The 16,086-nt window shown below is 43.5% G+C and overlaps 1 protein-coding gene across 4 annotated transcripts in view; it reads right to left on the bottom strand.

Annotated features, from left to right (window-relative positions):
* The window catches only part of ABTB3 (ankyrin repeat and BTB domain containing 3), a 162,213-nt gene that overhangs the window by 69,536 nt on the left and 76,591 nt on the right, over positions 1-16,086 (bottom strand). For all 4 annotated transcript variants that reach the window (XM_084523938.1, XM_084523937.1, XM_084523940.1 and 1 more), the window contains exon 2: positions 1,965-2,114. In XM_084523938.1, coding sequence (XP_084380064.1) covers positions 1,965-2,114 — 150 coding nt within the window. The remainder of the gene's footprint in view (positions 1-1,964; positions 2,115-16,086) is intronic.

The following is a 16,086-nucleotide window of genomic DNA, read 5'->3' as shown; positions in this document are numbered from 1 at the left end:
ACACCCCCTCGTTTTCCTTCCTCTTGACGATTTTCCCCTAAATCCACCAGCTTCTGCTCACCGTGACGCCCTGCGCTTCCCTCGATGCTCCAGGATCGAGGTTTGAACTCTGCACCAGCATTGTTCCCCGGCACAGATTTTTATCCGATCGAGCAGAAAGCCTTGCAAGCTTTGCCAGTTACCACTACTCCCACGATTTCTTCCACGACATGCATCTGCTTGCAGTGGATGGGGAGGTGCCCCCAGTTGTTGTCCAGAGGGCTTTCTGGAGTGCTGTCAGCCTGCTGAGAGTGCCAAGCTCTCTCTGACAGCTGCATCTAACTCCCACTGATGCTGTTTTCTTCAAGTTGGCCACCCTGAAGTGTTTTGCCTGCGCTTGGAGTCAACAGATAGACACAAAGCAAGCCATATTCGCCAAGCACTTGAATCTGAGGTAGGACTTAGAGATGATAGATTTCTAAATTTAAATGGAAATTTAAAAAATAAATAAGTGGGGGTGTGAGGAGGATGCTAAAGATCCTGTTTTCTGTATTGCATACAGTGAAACAAACAAAATAAAACAAAACAAAACAAAAAACAAACCTGAAATATCCATAGGTTACTTATTTACTAAAACACAACCATACATACTTGCAGAGAGAGAGAAGTATCATGCATAATTTACTTGGCACACGGAAAGTACTGCTGTGTATGTCACGTGTGAAATAAATAAGCATAAAGTACTTAATTTGAATAACACCAAACACCTGATTCCAGAGGCTGAGCAACGCTTCACGCTAAGGCATGCAAGTGCTCTTGGCTTGTTGACGTTTCACCAGAACACAGGAAAATTAGCAAGTTGAAAGCAGAAATTCATACTGCGGCTTGCAGACAAACGTTCATGGTGAATCCACGGGGCTCATAAAAACTGAGCCCTGATGATATGAAATAGCTACAGAGGAGGCTCCCACTACTACAGAAAAGGCTGAGAAATTGCACCTACGATCCCAATGTGCGTTCTGTACAATGCCCATCACACAACGTCCAGTATTAAAAACAGCAAGCTGGGCTGCACGTATTTTCTTACATTTGACTCTGCAGTTTCTCCCCAAAAATTCATAATAGAGCTCAGAAAAAAAAAAAAAAAAAAAAAAAAAAAAACAGTTTTCCTGCCCATAACTCTAACTGTACTGTAAAAATGTGATTGGAAGGCTTCTGTCCTAATAAAAAAATCCCCTGAAGACCCTCCGGGTAACTGCAAAATCCATGCTGTATGGAAATGCACCTAGCATTTACCTTCTGCCAACAAGACATCTAGGTAGTATTCAGAAAACTGTAAATAATTCATTTGTGCTGTAATCAGAATGTTCAGATTTTTACAGGTATCACAGTTTATCACCTTTCTCAAAAGGTGTTTTGATTAGTAACAAATAATTTATCTTCCAGGTGCTAATTGCTCTGGTTCAGGTTTGAGCTGTGCTTCCGTCCTCTACTGAAACTGGAGGACAAGAAGAGTGAAGAACCTTCTGTAACACAGCCAGAATGAGCTCTGCTTTAATTTGTGACTATATGCCCCTCATTTATTGAAACATTCAGCCTTTTTTTTTTTGCCAGCCCACCTCAAAACAGGCAATGCAATGAAATGAGACAGAACACCAGTATGTCAGACATTTACAAGTCTGGCCAAGCTGTGAGGTACTCTCAAAGGCAACATGAAATAAAGCATCCCTCATCTTTAGAAATGAGAGCAGTGAGTGCAAACAAGTTGTAGCCATTGCTATGAGACTGCACAAGACTTTTTTCCTCGTGTGGATTCACAGCTTCAGTTTCCCAACCAGCCGTGGAGCATAAACACGACTAAAATCAGCTTCCAGTGCAGTAACACACATGTCCCTTTGTCACCCCTCTGTACAACCAGTTAACGAAGGTGGCTTTGCTTTACCTCGAGGAAAGAAACCCAAACATCATAGCAACCTTGCACTTACTGAGTTCGGCGATGCTCCCCACGCGTGTAGCCAGTAAAGACTGCTCGATGGTCCTCAGCTCTGACTGGCTGAACATCTGCACTTCCCCGGGCTTGTTTGATCGCTGCTGGTCTTTGTGAAGGTTCAAGCTGTCCGGCAGGCAGAGGACACCTACAGTGAATTAAAAGAAAAAGAGAAGTCCCATGTAATTTCAGCCACTATTGCTGTCACCACCACCGCATCCTTCTGGGGACATTCCAAGAGGCAGCCCGTGTGTGCAGAGCTCAAAGACAATAAACATTTATAAGTCACTGTCACAGATGACTCATGCTCTCAGAAGTGACCCTCATTAACTCTTCTGAATATCCTCAAGTCCCTCATGATGTCACCTAGGGATAATTATTACAGAAAATCTCAAAGAACTGTCCAAGGCGGAGGTCAAGAGGCTTCTGAAGAAGCCTTTGAGAAACTACTCCAAAACCATAGGAGTTTAATGGAAAATGGTATCTCAGCAGCACAGTTCTTACAAATTGACTTTAAAATGGGGCATGGAAATGATGATACGTTTATAGGATTTTCCTATACAGGGAATTCCAGCAACAACTGCCAAAATAATGGATGGTGTCAAGGTGCTGCAGCGAATCTTTGTGGGGGAAGGCATAAGCAAAGCTACTGATGTAAACAAACAAACAAACAAACAAAAACAACTTATGTTGCACACATCCATGCAGAAACAAGTCACTTTTTTGCCACGCTATCGAACCCCTCAGGCGCAGACAGAGGGCACACGTTTATTAATCAAAATCGCTGTCATGCTACAAAACAGAACTTATGTACAAGAGTGGATGGCTCATTACCATCCTCGAGTAACAGATAAATTGAAGTCCAGCTTGGACAGCAAGCTCTCCTCCCTTCCCAAGGCCTGTGAACGGGTAGCTATGGCCATGCTTGTCCACGGCATCACCTCCAAATCCCTCTGGGACGCACACAGGTGGAGACCCGCAGGAGGCAGTGGGATTGCACCTCTTTATGGCAACTAAATTCCGTCCTATCTCTAACTCTGGGATTTATGATTTGCTTTGAAAAGAAGATAGAATAGGATTTTTTTTTTTCAATTAGTTTTACTATTCATTCCTTTTAAGTGTGAGGGAGAAGTTTTACCCTCACTAGCTGAGCAAACACTTCACAAAATACTTCTACAAAATGCCTTAAGAAGGAGGTGCATGTCTGGTGCCTTCAGAGGGAAGAACTCGCTGAGCTTCCCAGCTCAGAAAGCAACTGGCACCTAACTCCACTCCCCAATGGTTCTGCCAATAGGTATAAAACACCTTGTTTCCTCCACCAGCTTCACCTCCATCACCTCCCTGCCTGCAAAGAGTCCAGTCTAAAAGTCCTGCTTGCAGCACAGACCTAAAAACACCCATCCTGGGAGAAAAGAGGCGACACAGGCTCAGTGTGCGTGATCAAACCGAAAAGCAGAGGGTATACACTGGAGAAACTGGGAGCAAAGGTATTGTGTACCATGGCTGTAAGACAGCAAGCTAACCAGGCTCTCCCTCCCCACATGACAGCAACACCAGAGCAAATTGCCTGCTTGAACACCAGGGATGGAAGAGCAGCAGTGGCCGTAATCCCAAATCTGGCTCCAGGCCCAGGATTGTAGCAACCCCGGGCAAACCCCATGCACGTGTGGAGGGTCGCGGGAGAGGAGTATGGCTTGCGGGGAGCACCCCGGAGAGAAAGATCCGGACATCTGACACAGCAACAGATGAAAGAATTGAAAGCACAGAGGTGAAGGATAAAAAGGGGCAGCAACCAAAAGCTATCAAACAAGCCTTCCAAGTTCTCTTGGGATCGCCTGGCATCTGCCTTGCACTTCCCATTTAGCGTGCCAATCGGCATTTGTATTCCGCGCACGTCCAGAGCTCGAGATGCGCAACACCTGGATCGAAAATGCAGACTTGCCGGCGTATTTTAATAAGATTTCTCTCTCGGAAATATTTCTCATTTATTTAGATTGCTCTTCATAATTTTAATGGCTAGAAATTAAGGCAAAATTGGTAGAGCCTTCCCTGCAGAAAACAGATGTGTAAATGATCTGCTCTAGGAGACTTCTGAAAAGTACAAATAGCTTTATGTCATCTTTAAAAAAAAAAATGAATATCCAGCAGGAAAATATTCTTCAACAAAAACACACCTTAAATGCGGAAAAAAACACTCTTTTAAGATCCCTTAAAAATAAAATTTAAATGGTTTTAAAAAACGTAGGATGCAGAGGAGATGTCTCTGAGTGATGAAAGCTGTGGCACATAGACATTTCATTCTCTATTTTGTCTCTGACTCCGTTCCCACAGCCAGGCTTTCCCTTACAAACAGCCCTGATGATTAATTACTCCATTCTTTAGCGAGGGGAGGGTATTCTTAGGTTTTCAGAAGAAAAGTGCAAATGAAACGCAAAATGTGCCATTGTTAGAAAACTTAGCAAATTATAGGATATGTCACGCCAAAGGGTTTTTTTTTTTTTTTTTCACTTGGGGTTGAGATCAGTAAAACCATGCAATAGCCAAACATCTGATACTTACACAGCAGCTTCACAACTATAATTGACCACAGCGGGTGACCCGTGGTGCGTTGGAAGATTGTTTACAATTCTCATCATTTTGCTTCACGGGATCTGGTTTTTGCCAGTATGGAGAAAGGGAATTGCATGGCTCGGGCACACAGCTCTGCCCCTCTTCTAGCTTCAACCATTCTCCTCAAAAACGATCACTAATGTCACTAAAATGCTTTTTTTGGAAGGAAGAGCTGCTCTGTTTTTTCAGTATTTCCTGTAAAGCTCAAACGTGCTGATGGAAGACTACGGAAGGGAATTGCTCCCCCGCAAGCACAGAGGGAGCTTGGTGAGTCAAAGAGGGAGGGGGAAAAGGTAAAAACTTTATGATTATAATATGTCTTCTTTATAAGTAGAAACAAACCAGCTTTCACTGGTTTGGCTACAGTTCAATTTCCTTATTTTAATTCCCTGCTGACTGGCATTATTCACTTGTCAGCCACGGCTTCGCTGCATTATACTTGACACGCAGGTAAGGATCTCACGTTTCCAACGGCCTGGAAAGCAGAACTTTCTTCCCTTGCTTTTTTTTGCTCTCTCGACAGTTGCTGCTGATGCTATTTGTCATTCCTAAACAAAGATTTCTGCACAGTATCTTCAGGAATAAGCTGCAGTATCTGTCTTTTCTCTCGCCTGGCACTGCTAAATGTCCTTCCTTTCTGCACAGTTACTCAGCCCTGCGCGCTTCTTTGCCCAATATTTTATCCCTCATCTTCCCTCCAATTCACTCGAGGGGAAATCAGGCAGGCAGTTGTTGCAGGATGAATGCGGGGCCAGACTCGCTCGACATGCCCCTGGCTGCTCTGTGCCCCGCCGTGATGTATGGCAGCCATACGTTGCGTTTATGACTGCTATGAATCACTGGAGCAATGGGAAACAACCAAAGCACTCCTGTGTATTTGGCTTTTGCCACCTTTTGGGGTGCTTTCTGTAACCTCGGCTGTCAGAGCCTTGGGGCAGGTATCTGTCTGAAAGGAGACACACTGAGAATGGGCCAAACCCAGAGTTTGCTTTAGGAGCCGCTGTTTGCAGTTTGCCCTTGGCCTCCTCCTGCCCTGCTGTCTGTAGGTAACAGACTGAGGAGAAACACAGTGAAAATACTTTAAAATCAGCAGCAAGCCAAAGAACGTAGTGACAAGCTCCTAGTGCTCCCCTCCCAAATCTCCAGGGGAAAAAAACAAAAACAACAACAAAAAAAAAACGTCACAGGGCAGATCTGATGTACAGTTAATACACTCCACATTTTTCCTGCCCTCTGGGCTCATTAGAAACACAAGCTAGAGCTCAGTCCCCAAAGACTGACAAATCCCAAACCGAAGAAGTATTGCGCAAAATGACAAAGTTACGATTGAAGATGCCCCAACTTGTAAAAATAAGCAATTGTTTTAAATCCTCACTGCAAACTCTTCTGAAGCCAGGGCTTCCTGGTAACTCTGTTTTGGTTTCCCCACGCACATTCCCAGCTCTTGTGCCGGGCTGATACACCACCCTCCATCACAAGGCATATTTTGGCACAAATACACACACATTCCTGCACGCCCTTTTCGGAGCTTGCCACGGAGCTGCCTGCGCAGACCTTGCAGCGTGGCAGAAATGAGCAAATACCCCACAAACACCCCAAATTCAGCGCTGGGCAGCAGAGGACAGAACTCGTCCCAGCTCCCTGGCAAGAAAAAGCCTGCAGGATCTGATGGCCCAGAGCAACCCCAATACTGGACACCACGTTGGCTATGCAACCTCTTCGGCTTGCAGGGCAGGAGAAAGAAGGTGTCCATAGCCCAAATTTCACCTAAATATAGAGGAATCATCAAAAAATCTTAGCCTCCTCCACTCTTCTTCTATTATATCTGCATTTATTTATATTCCAGCTGTTGCAAGTGTTGTAAAATAGCAGATTCCTGAAGTGCTGGCCCCTACGTTGCCCATATGCCAGGACTGGCAAGCAGACTCACCAGTCTTGCCAGTCAGTTTAGTCCTTGACTAAAAATATAAGCACTGTAAAGACTACAAAGCATTTGTCTTACATTTTGGAATTACTATTTTTTTCCTTTGGAAAGACTATCACATTTTTCTCGATATATTAATTTACAGTCTGGATAGAAACTTGAAGGTTTTGCTGCTCTATTTTTTTTCCCCCTTGAATGAAGGGCTCCTATTTTCAGGAGAAAATATTTCAAAGTATCTTTGACATCCCTCTTTATCTATCTATTACATCTTAAGCAAACGTACATATCTGGAAAATAGTTTAAACTCCCACTGCAAGGAGTAGCTGGATTCTTCTAAGAGTTTATAGAGATTAAGTGTGCAGGGCAGATATCAGGCAAATTGCTCTACAAAATGAGCCTGAAAACGGTAGTTAACCCTGAATAGCCCTCAAAACGTGCTGCTGCACATCTCTCCAGTGAATGCTGGCCTCGCTTAGGAGGACTACATTCAGGAGAAGGAATTCAATTGAATTCTTATGGCCATTTGATTTTTTAGACAGGTGTTCCTAAGGACTAGAAGGTTTTTGAGTCAAGTCTTCTGTTGTCATACACAATCTTGTGAACTTCAGAAGTTCACAAAACATCCAATCAAAAGATCTCTTTTCTTCCACAAGCTCATGAACCAAAGTATTTCCCAGCACCAGGGAGCAATCTTGAGATCTACAGCAAAAAAGCCTGCTGGAAAGAAAGGAAAGAGGCAGAACTATTGCCAAGGACTTTTGCAAAAGCAACACATTTCAGCAGGTGCAAACCCCGCACGGCTGATACTCTGACATAGAAAATCTCTCTCCTGACCCCATATTTGGTGTCTGTGGCAGGCAGGAGCATGCGAGGAAGAGGCACTGTCCACATCCACAAGGGATTTTGATGCATGCTGGGGACACCAGCACTGTGATCCCGGCATCCTGACTCTACTGTTGAAGAGATGGTGAATTCAAGCTGACAAATCCCACCAAGTTGGGAAGAAACCCTCTGCTGCTTGAAGCCACCTGCACCAGGACACCGCAGCTCAGCCTGTCAAACTGACAGGCAAGGCAGATGGAAAGCATCTCGGCTTCTCCTCACAGAAATGAGACCACGGGGAAAATCTTAATGCTGATCGTATCAACCAGTGCTTTCAGTTCACTGGAGATCTGGAAAGCATTCAAGGCAAGGAGCGCGAAGTGTCTTCTTTCCACACATTCCAGCCCGGTTAAATAACAGGGAGTGGCTTTGCATGGAGAAAATGCAAAGCACTTGGGAAAGCTAGAAGGCGATAAAAAGTTTCCCTAATCAAAGTCTCAGAGTAGGGCAAAGCCTCCCGAAGGAGGAAGTGTGCAAGAGGCACAGGAGTCAGATGCAAGACCCTGTAAAGATGTCAGATGCAAAGTAATATTGCTTGGTGTGTCTTTAACACCTACTAACCAAAGACGTTAAGAAGCATTACCTGCTTTCCACTTTGCCTCCTGACTGATGTTTAGCAGGTAAAGTAATATTCATGTCTGTTTTATAGATGAAGTGAAAGTAAAACACTACAGAGCTTCGTAACTGATTCAAGGTGAAATAAGAAATGTCAGAGAAAACCAAGAGGAGAGATAAGGCCTCTAAGTTATGCTGTTTAACCACAAGAGATCACCCTTTCTCTCCTGGAAAAATCAGTAGAAGAGCAAATGAAAAAATGCTTGAAAATGAAAGAACTGAGATTTAAAAAAAAAAAAAAAAAAATCAGCCAAAAACTTTATCAACAGCAGCAACCGTTGATAAATGACAAACAGAAGTTGTGCAAACTGTAGGTTTTGGGTTCCTACCAGCAGGAACTTCACTTCCAGAACAACTGCAAAGAACAATCCTCTCAGCTACACAAGCACAAGGTGTTTTTTTTTTTTATTATTTCATCTGGCCAAGTTTGGAGGTTTTGTCTTAGCAATTTTGTCTCTGGCTCTTTGCAACTGGAAATTTCAGTAACTGCATATCTGGAGAGCAGTTTTTTCCAAGGATGTGCGATCGTTTTCAGGGCAGTACCCCAGCTGAGCTGGATTTGATTTCATCAAAAGCCAGAATGGATGATCATTATCCAAAGCAAAATACCTCTGTGAGATATTAGAGCAGATGTTACAGGAAGGCAAGATAATAGAATTATATTGCTACACAGGGCTGTGACATCTTTTCTTGTAAGGAGTTTGTTAGTACAACACATTCTACTTAATTGGGACGTCCTCCTTATTAGGAGCCTTCTAAGGCAATCGTTTTAGCCTAATGATAATGAGTGGCAATCACTGCTGCTTTAAATGGCATTCAAGTAACAACAATTCAGCTAAATTAGGATATATTCTGCTAGCACCAAGCAGTTAAGTGGTGCACAACCAAGTGGAACACAGGATGGATTTGATTGTTTGGGATATAAATTACAAAACAAAGAAGAATCAAAAGATTAGACCCCACTAAACATAGAAGCTAAACTCCCAGATCAGCAGCTACAGCTTTACGTTCATTTTTATTTGGATAGAAAGAAAGCAAAATCATGGTCCCGCCAAAATCAATTTGAAAATTTCAAAATCCTCAAAACTACAACCAAAGAAAAAAAAAAAGGAGAAAAAGGAAAGTGAACATGAAGCAAACTGATCCACAAGCAAGAAAATTAATGGAGATCCATCCATCTCCTTGTGTCCCAGGTCCCTAAAGGTCTCTCCCTTGCGGTCCCTTGCGGGTGCTGCTTACTGCTGTGCATCCACGGGCTGAATGGCCAGCACATACTGATGGCAGGGAGAGCAGCAGCTGATAGAAAACTGCATTCCCCTGCCTCTCTGTGGCAAGGAGACTGATGTGCCTTCACCTACCTGGGATTTTCACCAGCTCTCTCTCTGTTGACCGTGACGTGGTGTTTTATCGACTTCACAACAGGAAAATTGCTCAACAGCAGGCTGTGATCGGCTAGACTATTCCACTGTCACAGTAACCATAAAAGTTCCAGTGCAAGTTGGGATTTTTTTGGCACAGCGATGTTTGAGCTGACACACTGCATTTATTTCACACAGAGCACCCAGCGGCTCACCCTGGTCTAAGCTATGCTGCCCTGGAAACAGCTATGGCGAGGAGAAAGGTTTTCTATCATACTCTTTGACAGGAGGCATGCAGGTAAATAAGTAATAATAATACAAAATACTGCTATCATCTTTCTTCTTTGCTACATGCAAATAAATACAATGCACGCTGCCATCAGTGACTTGATACCAGGAAGAAGTTCACAGATCGAGAGGAATTCGCAGAAAGAAAAGAGAATGATGAATGTGTTGGCAGTGCTGGCTAGCAAGGGGGCTTAGAGATGAATTTGGATGTTACAGCACGTAGCTGAACTGTGAGATGCCTCTTCCACATTGCAGCCAGCACTCAGGATGGCAGACATACCGAGAGGGGACAAGGATATGCACTGGAATAAATATGGACTGTGGAAACGGACAGCAGTACTAACTCATGCAAGGATGGGCTTGTCTAAAAACAGGCAAAATCCCCCATTAGGCTGAGAGTTCGCAGAAGGTCTAAGCCTTTGAGTCACTGAAAATGACAAAGGATGTGCTAGCGGGTTTTTATTTCACAGAAAAAAGACCTGTCAGCTGATAGCAGCAGAACAAGAGGATTCAGTGATTCAGAGCTTAATACGCTTTCCTGGAGCCCGTAATTTCCATCGCTCGTTACCGTCAGCCCCCCGAAATGCCCAGCCGCGACAGACGACTTCCTGTTCAGCAGCCCTAACATGACCACGGCACGAAAGCCCAACTGTGCTGATAAGGCATCTTTCCAAACCAAATCAAGGCTCATCCGTTCTGTGATAAACAAATGCAGCTCATCAAGGATTAGCGAATAGGTATGTGCTCACGTCTGGTTTTTATGAGCTGCGAGTTTCCTGTAACCATGCAGGGGAAGACCTCTACGAAATGAGACTGGACCCCATGCAAGCACATAATTACCCTTTTTTGCAAACCTGCTATCCAGACTCCTGCACCAGGTTCTGCAGCTACAGGAAGGCAGTATGAAATGCTTGATACGACAGCATTTTTCCACTGTGTTCTCTGTGCACTGCCATTCTTTTGGCATGGGCACCAAGCATCGGATCCCTTCAAGGGCTGGGCCCATCATTTCAAAAACACTGAAGTGCTCACAATTTCTGAGCAGTTACACTGAGTACTATACAATATACTTGGCAGGAAAACGTAGAATATCTTAAAAAATGCCTCCTCTGTTTGCTTCAGTATTTGTAAAGATTAGTTATGTCTTTTGCAGGAGAAGGAACTGTTTGCCAAAATTCCTCCTTTTGCCTCAGAAACATCATCAGCTTGTTCAAAATCCATGAATAATACATAATGGCACAGACATTCAGTGCTCAGACCAAATATAGGGCATTCCCAAACCAGTTACCAACCAAGCTCTTTGTGTTTTGCAGGCGGGCATGGCGTCACAGCCACAGGGGATCGGGGTTTTCGTGGTCTTTGTGCTCAGGAGCCAGCTACATGTGCCAATGCTTATGGAAGTCGTCCTTACAGGAATTCACAGCAGTGAGACATCTGACCTTACCAGGGCGGGGTAACTCGCTGACTGGAATATTACACGTGTTTCTGTGGATCTGGGTGCTCACTGTATGGTTTGTGAGCCACCTTCCACACACACATCGGAGCGCTGGCTCCGTCCCAGGGGACGCTCCAGTGGTGTCAAGACCAGCCTTCAGCTCTGAGGGCCTAACTCGCCAGCCCCAAATGTTACCGGGAGGATGCACGAACATGTGATTGTATAAAATAAAGAATAAATAAACCAGGAGTTGGTGGGGTGTAACGTGGTGGAGTGCCCTGTGTGGGGGGCTGCGCCACGGCCTGCCACAGCACGATGGCCACCACACACTGCCATGCCCCAGCAAGGAAACGCAGGCGGCTCTGGCAGAGTGCTGACTAACTTGGTACAAGTCAGGGTTTTGACCCCCCAGCAATGAGCTCAGGGTAAACGGGAGCGTGCCGAGCCCACAGCAAAGGCTAAGTCATCAGAATTTCCTTTCAACTGCTTGCGCAGATGACTATCAGATCAGCCGCTCCACCCTCGCCATGAAAGCCCACGCTTCATGAAAGCAAAGAGCGAGAGGCTGCTTTAGAAACACGTGCTGCTATTTACTGGCTGTAGGGCAGTATCCCATCACCACAAGCCCTCGCCCACACCACGAAGGGCAGCGCTGAGCAAACTGGTTATCGCAACAGCAGGAAAACCACCCACCCTCGAAGGCACGGGGTGCAGGAGCATGGCCATCATATAAGCAGCTGATAACCCCAGTGCAGGACGTGCTCTGCAGCCCCCTGCCAGCCCCCAGCCACATCGGCTGCATGATTTTGGGGGTGTCTAGCAGTTATGATGACACCTGAGCCCAGCCACTGATGGCCATCGCCTACGTGGGTCTGTGGTATCCAGCTCCCATCCTCCGCAAAGGACTAACTAGTGCTCTGCCTTCGGCCTGTGCTTCAATGGGATTTCACCATGTGTTTAAAGCCAACTATTTGCCTAAAAATCTCACTGACTGGAAAGCCTGGATGCTGGCCAGGTGACGGTCCTTTCTAAAAGTAACCTTTACGTTCTTCAGAAATTCCACTTGGCTTACTAAGTAGAAATGGCTTGTTAATAGCACGTGCTTTGCCATCCAGACCTTTGATATAGATACCTAGAGCAATAAATCAGCTCTGACCAGTAAAGGTTAGCCTAAGTGTGCATATATATATGGTAAAATCATTACAGACGATGAATAAAACTTACAAGAAGAGACATTAGAACATGTCTCTGGCACACTTTTATGACTGGTTGACCCACAAATTGGCTGGCTGAACCCTTTTCAAATAATACAGATTTTACAGAGCTGATGGACACCTTATTCCCCTCACCCAACTACAATAAAAGCTGTGTCCAGGTGCATGAACTCATTACAGGGCTACCAGCTTAACTGAAGAAAGACTTCTAAAATTATTTTATAGAGGTTTCATTTTTTAATTTGATCCTTGAAGAGTATCCATTTGTAGAATTTGAATTTTATGACATCAAGATATGCAGTCTTATTCCTAAAATACCTCTTTTTTTTTTTTTTTTTTTTTTTTAAATGATGCCCTCTATTACTTTTCCCAGACAGAGAAGGCTGCACATTTATTCTCAGAGCAGTTAAAGGTCAAACCCTGTTTTCACTTTATGCATAATCTTCAGATACGAACCTCTGCATTATTCATCTCCTCCACTTCTTCACCTAGACACTCACGTAGAGACCCACAAACCCCAAAAACCCTATAGTAAAGGAACGCGGTCATTTCTCTGTCAGACCTTTCTGCAGTACACCTATTAGATAGCAGTTAAGGAAGAAACAGATATTCAGTATTTCATCCTTTTGTTTCAGTCAAGTTTACGGCATATACCCACATCTCATTCATCCTCTGCTTCGAGCAAAGCATGATGCCGTTCCTCATGGGCTCACCTCTTCCCACACGTGCCCGCAGCAGCATCCACGGCAGTACCTGGGCTGCCCCATGGACCTGCTCCATCTTTGAGCACCGCTTTGCCAGCCCTTCCCTAGGACACCAGCACCACAACTAGGAAGGGGAACGAACTGTGGGGTGATGTGGGTCTTGCTCCCCACCACAACCTCCTTGTTGGAAATGGCCGAGTCAACTCTACTGAAATCTCTCCACATATACGTACATGCACACACATCTATACAAATATATATATATATACACATATACACACACACATATATATATATTAATCAGCTGGGGGGGGAAACATCTGCCCTAGAAAAAGTAAAATGCAGTTGGAGCATATTAGAAGCAACTGAAATCTGGGAAGTATAATGATAATCAGCATGTAGCCTTAACAGTAGGCCATGCTAACCGCCTCGCCTGTTACATCTCGTCCTCTGGTTTTATTTAGCCTTTTCTCTTTTAAGCAGACTAAAAGGATCCAACTGATGTTTTGAAACACCCAGACTCGGCTGCAATGGGACAGCATTGCATAACAGATGAACTAACTACGGAGCAGCACGTACATCCTAAAGGACATTGGAAAAACTGAAGAAAAATCTAGTCTTCACTACAGGTGGTTAAAGCCACTAAACTAAACAAACTTGTACTTATTCCAACCACATTCATCTAAGTACTGACATGTTACACTTTCAAGTGCAACCAGTGTTGTACTTACTCTAACCTCATTCTCTGTGGACGAGCACAACACAATGCTCCCTGCTTTACATCTCTTCATGTTAACAAAGATATGAACCACAGGGAATTATAAAAGCTACAGAATTATGAAGATCATAATATTTAAAAAAAAAAAAAGACGCAGATTCAGAGAGAACTGTAATTTTTTTAAGCATAAAAACACACCATGAAATGTTAATTGTCATGCACAACACTGCAAGACCTACAGAAATTACAAGCAAGTTTTAATCGTCTCGGCTGCATGTCGTGAGAAAAACCAACAAAAACAGATGAAATTTCTAGTTCTAAAATAACTTTGGAATTAATTATTTTAATTCCATTCTAGTGAAAAGGCAGAGCTCCCCCATTTAAATCATTTGTAGATTTGTGTCCTCCAGCAATGAGTGGACAACACTCTGCCATCAACCTTAGCCACAGAGACTGCTACAGCATGCCAAGAGCGATCTACGAGCTTCATTAAAGAATTAGGATTTGTACAAGTATATACATATCTCTCTATATATATAGATATGGAGATATATATATATATATCTCCATATCTATATATATATATACACACATTTATATTTATATAAATTCAAGGCTAAAAATATACCTTATTTCTATCTACAGACTATTTGTAGGCAGAGCTAAACTGTACATTTAAATGGGAACCAGTATCATTTTCCCCTCGCATCATTATATGTCATACAGACACGATACTTGAAACACATTGCATGTGGGTCAGCTTTTCTGACATGAGGTATGCCTAAAGAAGACAGACAGCTCATGTGGCCCAAATTCCCCATTCCTCATGTTAATCATGTCTCTAGGTGACTAATGACGGATTTAGAGGATTCTCAAAATGGTTTGTTGAGTAAGAAAGTTTTTCTTATTCTAGCAGAGGTGGAACCAACCTCCCTTCTCCCCATCTCCTGCAGTGGAAGGTTCCTGTAGCGGCAATATTCCAGAACAGCAGAATAGGCCCATCACCACAAACACATCTGCAGTAGGTAAAACCTTCAGTATGAGAACTAAAATACAACATTTAAAAGAGAGGAATTTCGACAAAAAAGAAGTGAGCCTCTTAAAAAAAATAAATGTAGAAATGATTATTTTTGCTATTTCTAAGAAACAGCAAAACATTGAAACTTTCTCGTTTAATACATCTGTAAGTACCTTCCTCAGACGGTTTCATCTTTGTTCAGCACTCGGGTGGTATTCTTTGTTCACTAAACATAGCTAGGCAATTTGACACATTTGCCCTGATCAGGAAATAAAAGAGACACTGGAAATTTTGAGACAAGGTTTTCTTCTTGATTCAGATGGGGCTGGGAGGAGGAACTGGAAACTATCCCTCAGTTTTGATTATGAACTGATCATAAGGCTGCCACTTACAAAGCCCACCCACTAGAGTTGTTAAGCCAAAAATGTTTCAGAAGCAATCTGATTCAGAAAGGGCAAGCCCAGCAGCATGGCTTTCCCCAGTACGCTCTGAGATAGGGAAACAGATGCAGATGCAGTCAGATGGCCCCTTGAAGCACCCTGAACTTGGTTTATAGGATCTAAAGCCTTGATCTTTGCATCATTTTGTAAAAAATACATACTGGAGTCTGCAAATCCTGGGTGAGGAACAAAGATAATATGACTGCTAGAGACAGTGCTTGCAGCTTAAGGAGAAAAGCGGTAAAATGTTTTTGGGATGATTCCAGAATCATGGGAAATATGCAGTATGGAGCAACGGCTTTCATGTGCAAGAGGAAATATGATTAAAATGTTCTTAGGTCCATAATTCAAGAGGCAGCATAGAGCAGTATGATGTAGAAAAGAGAGATAAGGAGCTCATGAACTGTGGTCTATCAGTATGACAGACAAGATTAAAGCAAGCAGCTATAGAGAAGGAAAACAATAAAAACATAAATGATGAAAAACAATCCTCACACTAAACTGCACCGCATGTTTTTGGGCTGTGATCTGACAGCTCCAGGTGCAAGAATGTTCATGGGATCTACCACCCTCTTCTTACAAGTTAATATTAGCAGGCTACTAAGCACAGCAGTAACATGAGGACAGTTTTGGAGGAGTTAAACACAAGTTTGCACCTCATTTTAACTACACCGAAATTGTTAATTTAGGTGCTTTAGAAACAGACCGGCCAGGAAATGTCTCTGAAGCAAAGCAAGGAGAGACTTTCAAAACATGTAGTACTGATGCAGAGAAAGATTAAGTATCTTGGTGGCAGCTAGAACATTCTGGTCTTCAGCAAGAGAGGACAGTGTCCAAGACAACATCCTGTCCAAAGAAATGTATTATTAGGCACGAAGCTAGACTAGGTGGAAGCAAATGTACTTCTGTTGTCA

Source organism: Aythya ferina (genome assembly GCF_964211825.1).
Source record: "Aythya ferina genome assembly, chromosome: 1".
NCBI lineage: Eukaryota > Metazoa > Chordata > Aves > Anseriformes > Anatidae > Aythya > Aythya ferina.
The sequence above is the reverse complement of the archived record's forward strand: the minus strand, read 5'-3'. Positions and strand labels throughout refer to the sequence as shown.